Source organism: Pimephales promelas, chromosome 9 (assembly GCF_988280905.1).
Source record: "Pimephales promelas chromosome 9, fPimPro1.hap1.1, whole genome shotgun sequence".
Lineage (NCBI taxonomy): Eukaryota > Metazoa > Chordata > Actinopteri > Cypriniformes > Leuciscidae > Pimephales > Pimephales promelas.
The window spans coordinates 34,407,876-34,426,287 of NC_142777.1; the positions used below are offsets into that span (position 1 = coordinate 34,407,876).

Sequence of the window (18,412 nt, forward strand, 5' to 3'; positions counted from 1 at the left end):
GTGCATAAATTCGTGTCTGGACGTGAGAGAGAGAAAAAAAAAATCACAGGACAGGTTAATAACTTTTGAAGGCTGGCTCTATTTATTATCAAAACAAAAATAAATGACAGCTAGATTAGATGGATGAGGGGCCGGGCGAGGGTGATCCTCGCTCAGATGCGGGACAACAGGTCATCAAACTGGGCGCGTGACAGGCGGAAGTACCGCTGACAGCGGCCGTCATCCAGCGCAGCTCCTGGAGCGAGCGAATGGTGAAACTCGCCAAACGGTTCGGCTCCGAAGGGTCTGGTGGACACAAATATACGGCGACGACGATGATCCCCACGCCGCTGTTCTGCTATCCAGAGTAAATACAGAGCGGTAACTCTCTTGATGAATGCTTGGTCGACATAAAAACAATGACCGCCAACGGATTTTGATTCTGACGCGCGTCACGCGCGTAAATTTCGCTTCAAACTTCTGACAGTTTATCTATCCAGTTGCAATAGAGAATGAAATGACGCTATTTTCTGATAGCCAATGAATTTCTGAAAAGACTGAAATGCAGCTTTTGTTGGTGGAATCATCCGATTACATTAGAATCCGTGCGCAAAGCGAGTGATTCTCTGCGTGCGTGTGGTAAACACAACAATCATCACGTGACAGGCTGCGCCGCTAAACTGGATATCGCTCATATTTTTTTCTCCCCTCCGATCTCCGATCTAGCGTTCTGGGCCGGTATCGGCGCGATACCGATGCCGTGGATCGGATCGGGACATCCCTAATTTTAAATGTTCAGGCATCCCGAAGTAAAACCAACCCAGAGACTTAACTTGCGTAAATACTTAAACACTGTGTCGAACTCAGATTGAGTTACACCTCTCTTTCCTGGGTGTGTTTAATCCAGGACATTTTGTCTGCTCTTTAATAATCGTAAATGAAAGCAGTCCAAAGTCACTGTTTAAAGCATGTTGGCATGACAGCCAATGAGAGTAAGTTATTTCCCCTCATCAGTGGCATGAGCAGATTTGTGTAGTATTTGCATGTTAAGGAGGGCGGAGATTTTTTTCAGCAGTCGTAGCTTCAGACTGAGCTGGAGAGAAATTGGATGCATACCTGCATTTGTGTGTGTGTGTATAAGATTAAGGTAGTTTAAGGAAATGAAGTGTAGTTTTATTTATTTAGTGCAGCTGTGTTTGCCCATAAACTGAGTGAGGAGTATCATATTTATTCATTAAATGTCAGGTTTATTTACATAAGCAACCTGATTCATATTGAATGCTATTGTCAGCTTTCCAATAAAGCTTTTCTAGTGAAGCAGGCCCAAAACAGAACCGATTTCTCTGATCATTCTGATATAGACATTTTTGCCAATACCGGTGGCCAATAAATATTTTTGGTTTTCGCCCATGTATAAAATGAGCACAATATAGTGTTATACCCTGTTAGCACAATACCCTGTTAGTTTAAGGAGTTGATAAGAGATTTCTTTCCTGTTTGCCAAGGCTGCATTTATTTGTAAGTACAGTGAAGCATTTAAAAGTAACTGTTTTCTATTTGAATATATTTTAAGATGTAATTTATTTTTGTGATGTCAGGGGATTGTCTTTTTCCAGTATTGGCATCTATGATCTGAATAATGAAATAATAATAAATAATGAAAGTTAGCATAATATGCTAATATTGACCAATATGCAGTTTACAGAGCCTTGAGGATTGTGTTGCCATTGATGCAGTGTACTGGATAAAATGAAAGGAGTGAATTGGACACCCTTAAACATGCTGGTCTTATCTCTTGGCATGTTTGTAGTGAGATATGGGGTGGTTTAGTGTGAGTGGGTGTGTATCTGTTGAGCAAGAGAGATTAGTATTACTGTTGGTGTGTGTGGTATAAATGCTCTTCATTGTTTTGTTTCTTTGTGTTGATGAGTCATCAGTGAGGTCATCAGGGTTTGTCATCTTCACAGACAGCTGACTCTGACAGCTCTACACCACAGTCTCACTGATTCTTTAAACACTTCCCTTCCAATGACATCTGGATCAGGAATGTAACATTTTCTGGAATGTAAATTCCCTTTAAGAAGCTGTAATAAACAGTCACAGTGGCTGGTGGTTCGGACGGCTTTTATAGGGACTATATCGATCCCTAGTAAACTGAAGTATGAGACACTTAGTATTCAGGAGAGAGAGCACGGGACTGAGAGTGCTGGAAATCACCAGGGCTAGACGCCGTAACAGATGGATGCTGGATATATGCAGCCATATGTTAATTAGATTGTGATGTCATTCAGAAATGAATAAAGTTATGCATAACTTAGTTTCCATAAATGGTTTTGGTGTATTGAGGATGAAGCTTTGCACTGTGAACATTAGTGTTTGGTATATACAGTAGCACATCAAACTCTTTTATTTCAAAAGAGCCCGAAACAGTCAGAAGGTCAGAGTGATAACGTTAATAATTTAGTGACTGTCTGTCTCTCTCAGAGCTGCGTGTGCGTGTATCAGATCTACAGCGGGAGGCACAGCTGGAGTCTGAGCGCTTGAAGGACGTGGAGTCTCGCCTGGCTCAGGCTAACAGAGAGATCAACACCAAAGAACAGAGTCTGACACGCAGCCAAGACCAGCTGACACGTGCAGAGAACCGCATCGCACAAGAGACTGAGCGGGTAAACGCACACTAAACAATGTGTTTAAACCAGTACTTCCTCACTCTGAATGCAGGAATCTCTTTTCTTTGAGACTCACAGGTAACTCAAGAATACAATAAACAGTAATAGTGTGATCTATTATTGAAATTTATATCAATTATACAAAATAAATAACGTTTTTCTATTTAAACATATAATGTAATTTATTCCTCCGATGCAAAGCTGAATTTTCAGCATTATTATTTCAGTTGTCAGTGTCACATGATTCTTCAGAAGAAACATTTATTATAATTATAGATGTTGAAATCCGCTGTGCTGCTTAATATTTTTTTGGGATTTTTTTTATAAATGGAACGTTCGAAAACAGCGTTTATTTAAAATACGGATCTTTTGTAATACTCTTTGTCACGTTTGAATGGTAGTGTATGCATAAATTAAGCTTATTTAATAAATTATGTGAAAATGTTTGTCTAATGCATTAGCTTTTGTTAACGAATTGAACCTTGTGAAGTGTTTCTATGTAATTACATAAACTGGCTGGAAAATCTAATCTAATTATTTTCATTTTCTTGAGAATGAGTGCCGACATTGTGTACATTAAATATTTAGAAAATGTGTTTGTGTGTGTAGGTCCTGTCTGCTGAGCAAAAAGTCAAGCAACTTCAGGAGGATCTGAAGTGTCAAAGGCAGAATGCTGAGAGCAGCCGCTGCAGTGCAGAACAGCGCAGGAAAGACCTCGAGAGAGAACATCAGAGGGTGAGACCGAGTACATGGACATGCTTGTGATTCATTGTTTCCTGCACTGTCCTGCTGCTAAATCTACAGCTCTGTTGCAGTTCTATTTTAGCTTTGAGTTCTCATGGTGCGTTCACTGCGAATAGTGCATGATTTCAAAGTTAAGTCAAAGCAAAGACTCGTTACACACGTAAAAAATAGAGGCGCAGAGTGTGGCGCGATAGACGCGAATATGCCTCAATTGTGCGTGAAGTTTGCGCAAATTAATCATCTGGTGTGTTACGCGCAAATGATTTAGTTAGCGCTATTTGTGCATTCATGCGTTTGACGCAAATTCGCGCTTGCCGCCCAAGTTGAAAAATCTGAACTTTGGCGTCAATTCGCGCCGCGTTAACCAATCAGGAGCCTAGCTGCTGTCACGTGGTGAAGTGTCTGGATGCTTCAGTAAATTATTTTGTAATATGACTAAATACCTGCTGTGGTTTTAAAGCACAACAAAGCCAATATTTTATCACTTAAAACTTTATTTCAATATACGAGACATGTTCATTTTGTTCTTAATGCTATTGATTCCATATCTAGATTATATGAAATATTAATATAATAAAGACAACCAACATACATGTGTATAAGTTCAAGTCTGGACATGAGAGAGAGAAAAATATCACTGGACAGGTTAACTTTTGGAGGCTGGCTCTATTTATCATCAAAACATAATGACAGATTAGGTGGATGAGGGCGAGGGTGATCCTCGCTCCGATGCGGGACAACAGGTCATCAAACTGGGCGAGGGACAGGTGGAAGTACCGCTGACAGCGGCAGTCATCCAGGCGCAGCTCCTGGAGTGAGCAAATGGTAAAACTTGCCAAACTGGGTTCGCCTCCGAAGGGTCCGGTGGACACAAATACGGCGATGATGATCCCTACGCCGCTGTTCTGCTCTCCAGAGCTAATACAGAGCGGCGACTCTCTCGATGAATGCTCGAATAACATAAAAAAAGATGGCCGCCAACGGGTTCCGATTCCGTCGCGCATGATACATATCAATTTCGTATCAATTGACGCGCGAATGGATGTAAAGTTTTCGAGTGTATAACTAGACGCGATAGGCGCGAATTCGAGTGCTATTCGCGTCAGGTGTGAACGTACAGTTACAGTCTTGGAATTGATTACGTTTCATTTTTATTGCACTCTTCACAATGCATGTTAATTCAAAGCAGCCTAACAAAAAAATTCCTTCTTAACGTCCTACAGTATCTAAGAGATGGTTGCGATTTGTGTATTGTAGGAGCTGTCGGAGCTGCAGAGAGAGAGACAGGCTCTGGAAAAACAACATCAGCAGGAGAGCAACAGACTCAACCAGGAGATCCAGCAGGCCAGAGCTCTTCACAACACCCTGCAGGCACAGCATGACAAGGTACCAGGGCTGAGGAGCGACTAACTAAATGTGGCGACCCCATTTACTTGACTGCAGTAGTGTAGGGGTTGCTCAGCCGTTTTTTAAAAAATAGTGTAGCTTTATTCAAAAGCCAAATGAAACCGCGATGACTCTCAGGAGACACTTTGTGCCACAACGATCCAGTTCGGAGGTGTTTAAATCCACAAATCCCAAACATCTTCCATTGATTTATTGGAATAACGCTAACAGTAACCATGGTATTGTGGCAGAAATGTGAGATGTTTTCAATATCAAATTTATTATATTATTAATGAAGTTATTATTATTATTATATATCATTAATGACCTGTTTTTTTGTTTACTGTACTTTCTTTAAAGCTATCCACAAGTTTCCTACGCCCCATGAGGCCTTGCGTCAAAAGTGGGCGCGACTTCCGGTTGGAAGTAAACAAAGCGCGATTTGACATGCTTGACACTCGTTCATTCAACAGTTGACAGTCATTCAAGTTATAGCGATCCAAACTAGCTAACGATGTGGGAACACAACCTCAACGAAATTCAAAAGGGTGAAATAACAGTACCTTTACCCTCCGCAGTAGTTGATTGGGAGTATTATAATAAAATTATTAATAATCAATACTCATCAAGGCATGGTGACAGACAGTTGTGCGAGCTGACAAACAATTAAAATAAAAAATACACACTTAGTCATTGTGCTTTGGAGTTTATTCAAAATTATAAATGAATGTGCTACTTGAATACATTAACTGGCACATTTGGTATTCTGTCAACACAGGTTTTGATCCTGAGTTTAGGTGTAACATCAGTAGAGAACAGCCAAACACATGCTGATAGAGTTTATAGAACATTAAGAATTTAAACAAATGTACACAGGAAGATTCGTCGTCTTTTGGGAGGTGATGGAAACTACAGTCGTTGGCAGGATCAAAAAACGGGCTCTGGCAGGATCACTCTGATTTCGTTTTCAGCTTATGTTCAAAACAATCCCGTTTAAGCCACTAAATTAGTTTAGTCCGGCTATACATACAACCGCGAACAGCACATGTTGTCCCTGAGCTCCGTAACGACATCTCTCATAAAGATTTGCGTCTTTAAATAGTAAAATAATTCTCAGAAAAACAGCTAGCCTCTTCGCTAACTAACACACAAAATACCATTGGAATGCTACTTCCGCCGCCTCGCCGGAAGTTTCACCCATTTTATTTTTTACAGGAGCGCCCCTCGGAAACTTGTGGATAGCATTGGATAGAATCCATTTAGTTTTTACCATGGTAATGAGATGCCATGCATGAATCTTACCTGTGGTTATCATGATCTACAAATGTATGATACTATGGAAGAACAATTTTAATTTTAATAAGAGTTGAGTCCAAATTCAGTCAGCATATTTCAATTTTACCCTATAAAAATGAAGTGGTTAATTTTTACAGATGTGGTTTTTGTTAAAATAAAATGAAAATAAATTTGCATCCGCATCTCAGCTGAAGCTACTATACTGGCAATGCAAATTACTGTCAAATGTGCATTTTCAATAGACAAAACATGTAAGATTTAATATCCACCTCCTCCCTGCTGCTAACTCAAATGCTGCTGGTGCCACTGCTCTCAAACGTTAGTCTAGAGCCCCGATACTAGTATACTTTTCCTTTTAGAAACCACAGCAGTGTCCCAGCAACCAACTAGAACACGTAGAGCAATGCAATAATGTCTCGTCTAGTGTTTAGACGAGCACCACTTGCTGCTACTCGCTTCTATTTCCTTAAATAGCTTCAGTGCAATCAGCTACTTCTTATTTCTAATTTGCAGAAACTTCATGTTTCCAGACAGCTAGCCTGATTGTAGTTTATCTACTCTAGATTCAACTGTAGCTTCTGCTCTCTGTCCACTTCCTCTGTTCCTCTTTATTCCCTCTGTCTCATGGGAGCTCCAGAACGGGTGTCCGTTGGTCAATGCACTAATGTCACCCCTCTCTCTTTCTCTCATGCTCCCACGGCTCATGTGTTTTCTCACACAATTCTATTCCTTTTTTTTTCTCTTTCTGTTTTTCCTCATCAGAGGACACTAGAGCGAAGGTCAGTGTTGTAATCTCAGTGTGATGTCTGTTTGACTTTGAAACTCATGGCATGTTTTTTTCACAAATGTCTTATATTCTCCAGAAACATGGGTACAACGAGATATGGAGGTGACCAAGTTTGGTGTGTGTATGTTGGTTGTAAAATCTCACCTGTTGACATATAGTTCACTGATTGGTGTTATATTAAAGCATTTAGCAACTGAAGAAAAACACAAGTCTTGTCTGAACCATGTTTTGTTGATTTTGTAGAATAAGACTGATGATACGATACTGTGTGTTGAAGTAAGAGCCATGATACAAATGTGTCAATACAGAGATAAAAATGTTGTCTCTATACTGGTGGGACACAAAATTGATTCAAATGACTTGAGGTGATGCAATGTGCTGATTTGACTTCTACTTTGCTTTTGGCAATTTTTAAACGTTTCCCTTCGATATTTTAAGATATTTTACATGATTCTAAATCTGGATAGTGAGCACACACACATTTTAGATATGCGGTTTGCATGAATGTCTAATTAACAAGAGTAAGCCTTCATATTCACTTCAGTAAACTGAAAAAAAACAATATTGCATGGTTTGTACATCATCTGGTCAAACTGCAAGATGCGTGAAAATAATGTTTCGCATTTACATTCCATTAATAAATCTCATCATGTTTGTCACAGTTTCTATGACATGGGTTTGTGTGGCATCTTGCATGAAATTGAGTCACATGACTCAATCTGCCACAAACACGGCATGATGATGATCTGCACTCTTTCTCTTGGCTTACGGTCTTATCTTTCTGCTGACTGTTTGTCTTTCTCTCAGGTGTGTATGCAGAAGCAGAGTTTGGAGAGAGATCTAGAGGATGTGAGAGGAAAACTGAAGAACACAGAGACTGACCTGAGAGAGAGTCAGAAGAGAGAGACACAGACTGAGGCCAAACTCATGGTACAACAACATGCACAATCACACTGACCTGAGAGACTCCAACCGAGGCCCTAGGGTTTAAAAGATCTTTTTAAAGAAATGAATACCTTTATTCAGCAAGAATGCATTAAATTGGTCAAAAGTGACAGTAAAAACAGTACAATGTTATAAAATATTTCTATTTCAAATAAATGCTGTTCTTTTGAACTTTATATTCATCAAATAATAAGCACATCACAGGAATAAATAGTCAAATATATTTCAAAAGAAAAGTTATTTGAATTGTAATATTTAACCATCACTGTTTTTATTGATTTATTAAATCTCAATCATTTCTCAAACGACCTCAAACATTTGAACGGTGGTGTATCTTAATGATGGCCTTCATTTTTATTTACATTGCTTTGGAATATAAAGGTATTTAGTTTCTTTATTAACCATTTCTCGTTCTGGGGAGGTCATTAAAAGGAGATCTTAGAAATTGGTTAAATTCTAGTGATATCTATAAGCATTTTGATGCCTCTTGGTCAAATAAAAAAAAATCAGATCAAATGTATAAAAAAACTTGCTATGAACGATGGGACAGAGATGGACTGATGTTCAACCAATTAGACACATACCTCTCCAGTTTTTCTTTCACGTTCCTCAAAATATAATAAAATGTGCATTTGAAGAGTTCAGATGCAAAAGCCTCTAAATGCCATTTGAAATTTTCTTCTAGAATGGTCATTTTTATCAAGCTTGAATATTTAAGTTCAGTAATTTCACTTAAATGACAATTAATAGGTAATCTTCATTGCCATTTAAGTGAAATTACTGAACTTAAATATACAAGCTTGATAAAAATTATCATTTTAGAAGAAAATTTCAAATGGCATTTAGAGGCTTTTGCATCTGAACTCTTCATTTATAGAAAAAAGATCCAAGGCATTTCCTCTGGTTCAAAAATATTAAAATGCCTTTATTCAAACATGGCCACTCTAAACATTAAAAGGGATGAAATGCATCAGTGTGCAGTGTATTATTGATGTAATAACATGTAACGAGTGTCATTGAACAGCATTGTCAAAGTCCAATCCGAGTCTCATGTCACAGTGTCTGGTAGATAAGGCAAAGCCTTCAGTTATGACAGGGTGGAAAATCCAGATGGCAACCAAACCTATTTTTTTTTTTTTTTTTGCTAATTTCTCACCCTGTCATAAAACACAATTTTATTGGAGAGAGACACAAACAGACCAGAATCAACAACAGCACACATTTACCCAGCTATTTAAATTGAGTTTTGATTATTAAATTAAGCTTCTTATAGTTACTATAGACTGTAACTCTTATCTTAATTTACAGGTTTGGGTATTTTCACAAATGCATTAAGAGTTTCTTTATTCCCTTTTTGATAATGTCCCCAAAAGTACACTACTGTTCATAAGTTTGGGGTTGGTATGATTTAATAAAAATGTTTTTAAAAAGTCATTCTAATTTGTTGATGCTCAAGATTTAAAAAAATTTTTTTTTTGTTATCATCACTGTTGAAAATCTGCTTAATACTTTTGTGGAAACTGATAAATTTTTTCAGTATTCTTTGATGAAAGAATAGCTTTTTCAGTGCTTAACTCTTTTGAAGCAAAGTAAAATTCTGTACTATTACTTGATGAATATAAGTCATTTGTAAAAAAAATATATATAATGATAATCTTACTGACCCCACACTAAACTAAGTGACCCAGACATAGAGATGGACACTCCGGCGAAGCTCCCAGTGCAACAAAACTGTTACTGACTCAGCTGGATATAGTACCAGATATAGCTCCATTATCTCCTTACGACTTCTGTTTACACTGGGGCTTGGGTTTAAGCGCTTTATTTATAGACATTATGACTTACAATGTAAGATCCATGTATTATAACCACCAAAAAGCTTTTTATGATGTTTAAGTGCAGAGTAATGTTATATGCATATCAAGATTGCAGTTGGATAACCTGTTTGTCTGCTTGATTACATTCATTTTGTGCATTTTGTTGTGTGTCGTCTTTGTCCAGCGTGCCTCACCCTAAACAGCTATGAGGATTCTGGTTGCTTTTCACTAATAGATTTTATTTGTGTAACAATACACTTGTATAATGTAGTTTTATGGCTGTTCATGGATGAAAAAGTATTTTTAATCATTAATCTCATTTGACTTTGTTCTATATGTGCACTTCTCATCTTGTCCTGTAGGAGGCGCTGAAGGAGAACGAGAGTCTTACTGTGTCTCTGGGCCAGATGAAGAAACAGGAGAAAGCTCTACAGGAGGAAGTGAAGCGGTTGACCGAAGAGCTTGCCGATGCCCTCAAGCTTATTAAAGAACTGCAGGGTGAGTCTGAAAGAACTGTGTTTGTATGTGTTAGCCCCACCCTGTTACACATCCTATGTTTTTGCCTCCCCCTTCTGGCCAGACTTTGACAGTGCACCTTCAAAAATCTTTTCGTACAAGAAGTCTGCGATTACTTAGACAAGCCAGTCAAAGAAGTAGACCCTTAAATATTCTTATATATATATATATATATAAGAATTCTCTTCAATGACTTGTAAACATGTTCAGCTTGTTCTACTTTAGCATAAGTGCAAAGAAAGTTTCATAATGGTGAAATTACTTCTACAAAACCTCTTTTGGCTTATTGTATTTTCCTGAAATGGATAAATTCCAACTTTAAATTAGTATATAAGGATAATTGTATTATTATTTTCACATTTTCACTGATTAATTAATAGTTAAATAGGTCTATATTATTATTATTATTATTATAGGAATAAGTGTAATTCTTTATTAGGCTTTTATCATATTGATTCTGCCACTGTTATAGATAAAAGCAGTAATGAGGCAATGCTTTACTGTGATATTACAGTACTTTTCTTTTTTTTTTACCTGATAATTGCTAAACAATTTACCTATATTTACCATATCATTTCTCTCTCCTTTAGCTCAGCTGGCCACACCTCCTCCAGCTGTGGCCGCTCCTCACTCCAGATCATCAGGAGACTGCTTCTCTCCCTCAGTTTCCCTCCATCATGACCAGTCTCCTCCTTACAACCACTCCTCTCAGGGAAAGAGAGCCCCTAAAAAAGGACGAACAAGAGAAGAGGATCGAATGAAATTCCCCTCCGGCAGAGAGCCAGGGGAGGGCATCGACTCGGAGCAAATCAGTAAATTTGAGTCTGAGCAGTTACAGAAATTTAAAGGAAAAGTCGGTCAAACACATCCAGGCGACTCTCTGAGGCTGAGTGAAACAGATGTAGACACCTCAGTGACTGAACAAGACACGGGTATTGAAGATGTGGACACAGACTCGTTTACATCTGACTCAACCAGTGTTATGATGCCGAAAAGTGACTCACAGTTAGATATACAGTTAGACATTGCAAATGACACATCAGGTAAGACAGAAAAACGTGACTCGGTGCCTCTAAAAGATCTAAAGAAGGAGAATGCAGAGCTTCGCGATGAACTTCGAGATGTGAAATCCGACCTTCAGAAGCGACTTGAAGACCTCGAAACCCAAAGGAAAGCGGAAACGGAGGCCAGGACCAAACTGAAACAGTTGAGCCGCAAGCACTCGACCCAGACAGAGCAGCAGCGCGCCAAATCTCTTGAGCTCAAAGACTGTGTGACGAAACTGGAAAGCCAGCTGGAACAAGAGAAGAAGGAGAGCATGAAACTGAAAGAAACACTTGATGCATTAGAAAGAGAAGCTGAGATGAGGCTGGAAGAAGAAACCCAGCTGAAGAACGTCTTGGCTGAGATGAAGCGAAAAGAGACTGACATGGAGGAAGAAATAATGCGAATGAAAAAGGACCTGCAAGACCTTCAGCTCAAGCTTGCACAGGAACGGGAGGAACGAGAGAGGGAGAGAGAAGAGGAGAGGAAGCAGCTCAGAAGAGAGGAAGTAGAAACACTAAAGATTGCACAGCTTCAAGAAGAGCTGGAGAATCTTCAAAAGTCTAGGAGTTTAGAGGAGAAAATATCAAAAGACAATCTTCCCGTCACATATTTACAATTAGAACACCACCCAAACGATGAAAACAAAGACTTGGTTCCTTCTCCTGACATTCAAGAGTCCATCTGTGATTCTGTGAACCTTCACAATGCAAAAGTCTGCAAAGAAACCAGAACAATTATGGATCTTGGAGCACAAACTAAACCAACAGAGGACAACACCTCAGCTGCAGAGACTCAAGCATTGAGCACAGATGCTTCAGATATGGACAGCACTACCTTTTTGGTTTTGGAGGTGGAGCGCTTAAGGACGGCGCGGGAAAGAGAGTCTGAGAAGGCGAAACTAGCTCAAGGAAAGCTGGAGGACTTACAGAAGCAAGTGACCACTCAGACTAAGCACCTTACCCAAGCTTTTGAAAGTCAGAGCAAGCACATCGAGAACCTGCTGGGAGAGTTGCATGATAAAGAATGCGCCCTCCAGAAGCAGGGCGTGGAACTGCACAAATGTCTAGAGAAAATCAGTTTTCTTGAAGAAAAACACAACACCTCTACGCCTCCTGAACTGTCTACAGAGGTCTCAAGAGAACTAAGCTGCGATTCTGTCTTCAGCAACACCAGCATAAGTGACCATGAAATGCTTAGTGACGATACTCAACTGATTTTGAAGGAGAAGCCTACTCCACAGCTGCTTGTTGAACACTCGGTCAGTCAAAACATTGATCAAACCAACACTAGTGAGATATCTGATAAGCTGCAAGTAACTGAAGCTTCCAAGCCACGTGAATTATGTCCCGCTTCAGACGTACATTGTGAAAATGCTCCAAATTCTAGTGCAGATTCAGAAGCACATGGTCTTTCTGAGGTGGTTGAAGAGAATGCAAGCTCTCTCTTGCCAGATGAACAGTTGGATGATCTGAACTTCCAACATCACATTCCAGAAGCTTCCACAGATGATCTCAAGGAGCAAGAACAAGCAACAAAGGAATTACAAGTTGAGCTGAAGGTGTTAAAGACTCAGAATCTGGAGCTTGCTTTAGAGGGAGGTGTGATAAAGGAAGAGCTTCTGACTGTTAAACGAGAGAATGAAGAGTTGAAATTGAAACTGAAGCACTTGGACAAACACACTTGTGCGGGACAAGATGCCTTGCTTTTGGTGGACACTGAAAACAAAGAATTGTCAAGTACAAACAAAGGATTACAAACCAGCTCCTCATTAGGTCAGGAGGAGTTGGTTGTTCTTCATGAAAACTCGAACGCTGAGGTTCATTCTCTTCTGGAGCAGGTAATTTTTAGTAAAATGGACATTTTCTTTCTTTCTTTTTTTTGTAGCCCTCAAACCGTATTCACTTTATAGCCCTTAATCCTGTAATTGTGGGCAAATGTGGGCACAGAGGACTCTTTTTATTTATTATAAATGTTATATCACTGTCTTCGATAAAGTTTTTTCTATCCATTTTTGGTGTTTTTTTTTATTTTTTTGGGGGTATTTTTGAATTTATTTACTTAAAAAAGTACCATATTTTCTATGTAAAGTATGCTTATTTTTATGTTTTATTTATTTTATTTTTTTAACTACATTAAAATATCATTCCAATAAGTTCTTAGAGCTAAAACCTAAAGATGAAGTGACTTTGCTGTCACCTGGTGTCTTATTTTGGCTTATTTTAGAATGCTTTAAATTACAGTTTTTCCCATTCATTTCTATGGGTGCCCATTTTTGACCCAAATACAAGATTAAGGAGTTTGTTTTTTTTCACCCACTTAACATTGTAGAATTGAGTCAAAAAGAATTTTGTGTGTTCAGGAGGCGAACTTAGGAAAAGTAGTCTTGCACCGCTCAGATCAAGGGAAGTATTTTTTTTAAATAAATACATTTTGCCCTATTTTTGCCTATAAAACTATTTTGCCCACGTTTGTCCAGAATACGGTTTTAGGGTTGAACTTGGTATAAAATGGAAAGTCACCTTATCAATTTTATAATCTTTAATCAAAATGTCATAACTCGATCTTCTGGTGAAAGGATAGACTTCTCTCTAATGACATGCGTCTTTTCCAATAATTTTGACCTTTTAAACCACACCCCTTTATTACAATCGACCGCAAGTTTGAATTCAGATCTGCCTCCATCCAATCAACAGCTGATGGATAAAAGCCCTACATTTTTATAAAAAAGAAATGTACATCACAATACGGAATAAACGATCTTTCGCTACTTGCGTTACATCACAAATTTAACGAACTGTCCTCTGATCTTCAGGCCAGGTTGTGTTCACACTTGGCATGTTTGGTTAGATTAAAACAAACTCTGGTGCGATTGCTCTGTAAGTGCAGTTAATTTGAATAAGAGTGAACATTGCCATCCGAACCCTGGTGTGCACCAACGGAGATCGCTGAAAAGATTGGTCTCGTCCACTTCTAAACGAACTGAAATATGCAGTTTAACTGAAATATGAACGCAACACATGTAAACGAACCAAAATCAGGACATGTCACACATGCGACCCTAAAAAGGACAGAATGCAACGCAAGCACACCTGTGTTATCTCATCATAGTCATGAGTTTGCCCATCACTGTTCGGTACAGGCGTCCGAACCACATCTCCTCGCAGCAGATCTTTGTGTGTGTGAAGGAGGGATACCTGCCGCGGTTTTGACTCCTTTATACATTTTATAAGCTCTTCATGAGTTCTCAGATAGTCAGAATACCATCATATGTAGGCTACGCATATAAAACAAGTGCATTTATCCCAGAAAACAGCATTGTTGGATGTGTTGTGTCAAACCCTTAACTTAATGTTACCTAGATTAGCTATTTTTTAAAAACTGTTTTCTTTATTTGCTTGTATTATATGTTGAATTCATTTTTTTAAAGATCCAGGCATTACAGGACCAAATCCAGCACCTCTCTGAGCAGAACAGGACACAAGCTGAAGAACTAGAACTCTGGAAGCTCTCGACCATGGAAGAAATAGTGGGCAACCACTCGCCCTCCATCGTGCTAAAAGAGTTCGAGCTGTTCCTCCCCTGCAGTCCCAGCAAGCTGCAAACGCAGTCCCAAACAACAAGGTAATGTCCCTTGACTGGCATTTGTTGAAGATAATTTTGTGATAAGCAACATAGAAATGTAAATTGAGTTTGTTCATAATATTTTAAAAGGCAGTGCGAGGTACTTAACGTGAATTATGGGTATGTTGGTTCTGAGATGGGGAAAGTAAACACAGGTTCAGTGAGTGAGGGATGTTTATGTAGGACCCTTAATGCAAGACCCTTCAGTTTGTGCTCTGGTGCATCATGGTTCTACAGCAGACGGTGCACTGTCAGAGACGTGACGTATCGGTCTGGATTAGATGACACAAACGACCAGACCAACTTGGGGGAGCATGTGTCACCTGAAACCCAAATGACACATGATGTGAGGGAATCTCAAGGGCCTGCTGAGGTAAATAACGTTTCATAACTCATGGCATTATTTACATATTGAACGGGTGAAAGTTTTGAACTGTGCTTTTAAAATATATATATATATTCTGATAAAACAGAAAATTGCTGTTAGCTTTTAATAATCATATCCAATTCGACTCCACTGATGATTGTCCATATAAATATATATATATATATATATATATATATATATATATCAATGACTAACTTGTCAAACTTTGTTTAGTTGAATGATTAGTTTAGTTGAATGATCAATGATGTGGTGCCTTAAGACTAGGCATATTTAGCCATGTACATTTACATGTACATTCATTGGCATATTAAGAGCATTTTATAATAAACAATGTTTTAATTGGGAAAAATAGTTAGAGATCATAATTTCTGCATGGATGGACAACTGAAATTGACTAGTTAGCCTAATTTTGTTTCTGCTTTTAATGAGATTGCTTTGATTATTAGATTATGTACATTGTCTGTTTGTAGATTCTTATTTTAAAGAAAGCCTAAAAGTGCTCGAGATTTACATTAAATTTACATTTTCAAAAGTTTCTCTTAAGATGACAACCTTGAACTCCCAAACAGATCCTTTGGTATCTGATTGTAAAATAATGGGAAAAAAATAAAATATACGTATGTGTGTGTATATATATATATATACATATATATATATATATATATATATATATATATGTATGTGTGTGTGTGTGTGTGTGTGTGTGTGTGTATATATATATATATATATATATATATTCTGATAAAACAGAAAACTGCTGTTAGCTTTTAATATTCATATCCAATTCGACTCCACTGATGATTGTCCACTCCTGCATTGTTCCGCCCTACAAACAAGCACAGCAAACCTGGAGCTTTTTTAAATTGCCTTTTAAATCGCAATCACAATTTTCATCAGAAAAATCACCTTTAGACCCCTCCCCCCAAATCGTGCATCCCTTTTTTAGGCATGCATATTTGAAACATGATGGTGAGTAAATGACTATAGTCCTTTCTTTTTGTTTTGTCTATGATAGAATGCCTTTGAAATGATCACAGATCTATTCCTGTAATTGTTTTCAGAACCTTATGACTGGAAATGAGGTGATGACCGAAGGACATGATCAACACAAATGCGAGAGCAGCTCTGCCAACCACAGCGACAAAATCCCTCCTGTCTGTGTCTCAAATATAATGACTAGTAACACTGAAGACAAGCTGTCCCCTCTTCTGACCAAACCAACAGATTACAATGATTACAGTAATTCAGAGTCTCAGCCGATTGCCTCAGTGTCTCTCGAGGATCAGACCAAAGCAGCAGATGCCAGTGCGAACAGCCAGGAAGATGCCTCAATCAGTGTTTCCATCTCCACCAAATATCAGACGGAGGCGATCAACTCAAATCCAATCACAGAGTCCTGTGAGACTGCAGACTCCCAGAATTCTGATGTGTTATGCAGAGGGCATAATGAGATTGAAACTATAGAAACTGCTGGTTTGGAAAAACATGGGAATTGTCATGGAGACACTACAAATAAACAGAGTGAACAACATGCTACTGTGGAAAAAACACTCAAGAATGAACCAGCTAATGGTCAAAGGGCAGAGGTTAGCGAGGTAATTGGCGTTTCTAACAGAACGGAGGTGAAGAATGTGTCCACTCAGACAGAGGAGAGCCGCGAGCTGGACTTGAGGGACAAACATTCCCCCATTCATGCCTGCACCCAGACAGATGGAGAACAGCTGGAGATGGAGCAAGATGAAGACGGTAAAGACTCGCCTCCCCTCTCTCTGGCCCCACAGACTACTACGAACCAACCGCTCTTATCCAGCATGTTCCCAATTAGCGACCCAGCTCACCTTGCTGAACGCATCCGGCAAAACCGCACACGCATGTCTGCCGCGTACGATCAGACCGAATATGAACCGTACGGCCTGCCCGAGGTCGTCATGAAGGGTAAGAAGGGAAACCGGGTAGCGTTAGCATTCTTCAAAATGCCTTTTTTTTGTTGTTTTCCAATGAAGTTGTACGTTATTATAAAACTGAATGGTCTTTTTGTCTCCTGAAGGATTTGCTGACATCCCCAGTGGACCCGCTTGTCCGTATGTCCTGCGCAGGGGGCTTCTGGGAACTGATGCGCTGCCCCTCCCCCGCAGAGAAGCCACGCCTCAAGAAAAAGCTGATGAAATAGAGCCATAGTACTCACACACACACCTGATACCTCCCCTGGTATTTACTGTGCTTGCTCTGAAACATGTTTAGAGACGCATTTGAAGTAATTTCCACTGGTAATACTAATATAATTCACATTTCAGAGCAGCATCATCTGTTTTTGTGTTCAGGTTTCCACACTGAAGGAACTTCACTGCCTCTTTAATCCTACTGTAAGTGTCAACTATGTCACCTGATCACCAAAAGAGTCCTGTCCTGTCGTGTGATGTAGAATTTGAAGTTTTTTCGCTTTCTTTTTCTTGGTGGTTCTCATCAGCTGACAGGCAGTGCCTTATTGTGTATATTGATGTCATATAGTTTTGTTTGAGTAATGGAGCCGTTTACAAATTAGCTTTGAAATACCAATGTAATATATTTTTGTTTGTGCAAAGGTGGCGATAGCCCCTCTTTTAGAGACTTGAATTTTGTGAATAGCCTTATTTATTGACAGACACTTTTTGAAGACTTGCCTTCGTGCACTAGTGTGTGTGTGTGAGAGAGAGAGAGTGAGTGTGTGTGTGTGGTATGACTCAGATGAACCTGAGCATGTTTCCGTTCCTTGTATGGCGATTCACTGTCAGACTGTTTCTTTCTCTCTCTCTGTCATCTAACAGCTTTATAATGCACAGTGGAGTATTTATATCTCTGTCCGTTTATAATGAAGCATTTGAGAAGGTTTGAGAAATGGATACATTTTTGATTAGATTAATCTGTTTATGTAATTCACTGTCATCTTAGTGTTTGTGTGTACGTTTCTTCTAAATGTCAAATGGTTTGTAGAATTTTCAGTTAGGAATGTTTACATTTTATTAAACGTAAATGAAATCCAAATGTCTGTTTATGGGTTTTCTTTTTTTGTTTTAGAACTTGTGTTTTTAATTTGGAGGTATTTGGGTAATTTGCATTAATACATGGGTCTTTGAAATACTTGATTTTGATTGGTCAACCAAAGCATTTTAACATATATTTTTGAAATGACACAAACTTGGTTTAAGGCCTGTTCACGCCGACGTTTAACGCTTCGTGA

General features: G+C 38.9%; 1 protein-coding gene across 3 annotated transcripts in view; it reads left to right on the forward strand.

Moving 5' to 3' along the window:
* The window catches only part of LOC120460814 (uncharacterized), a 26,629-nt gene extending 8,413 nt beyond the window's left edge, over positions 1-18,216 (forward strand). Inside the window, exons 7-17 of one of the 3 annotated variants that reach the window (XM_039648779.2) lie at positions 2,464-2,645; positions 3,258-3,383; positions 4,650-4,778; positions 7,669-7,791; positions 9,986-10,121; positions 10,730-13,023; positions 14,614-14,807; positions 15,045-15,180; positions 16,257-17,130; positions 17,243-17,403; positions 17,517-18,216. In XM_039648779.2, coding sequence (XP_039504713.2) covers positions 2,464-2,645; positions 3,258-3,383; positions 4,650-4,778; positions 7,669-7,791; positions 9,986-10,121; positions 10,730-13,023; positions 14,614-14,807; positions 15,045-15,180; positions 16,257-17,130; positions 17,243-17,373 — 4,325 coding nt within the window. In that variant the 3' untranslated portion in view covers positions 17,374-17,403; positions 17,517-18,216. Of the gene's footprint in view, positions 1-2,463; positions 2,646-3,257; positions 3,384-4,649; positions 4,779-7,668; positions 7,792-9,985; positions 10,122-10,729; positions 13,024-14,613; positions 14,808-15,044; positions 15,181-16,256; positions 17,131-17,242 lie in introns of all 3 variants that reach the window. The other 2 variants (XM_039648778.2, XM_039648780.2) reach the window with 2 other exon arrangements.
* The last annotated feature ends 196 nt before the right edge of the window (positions 18,217-18,412 follow it).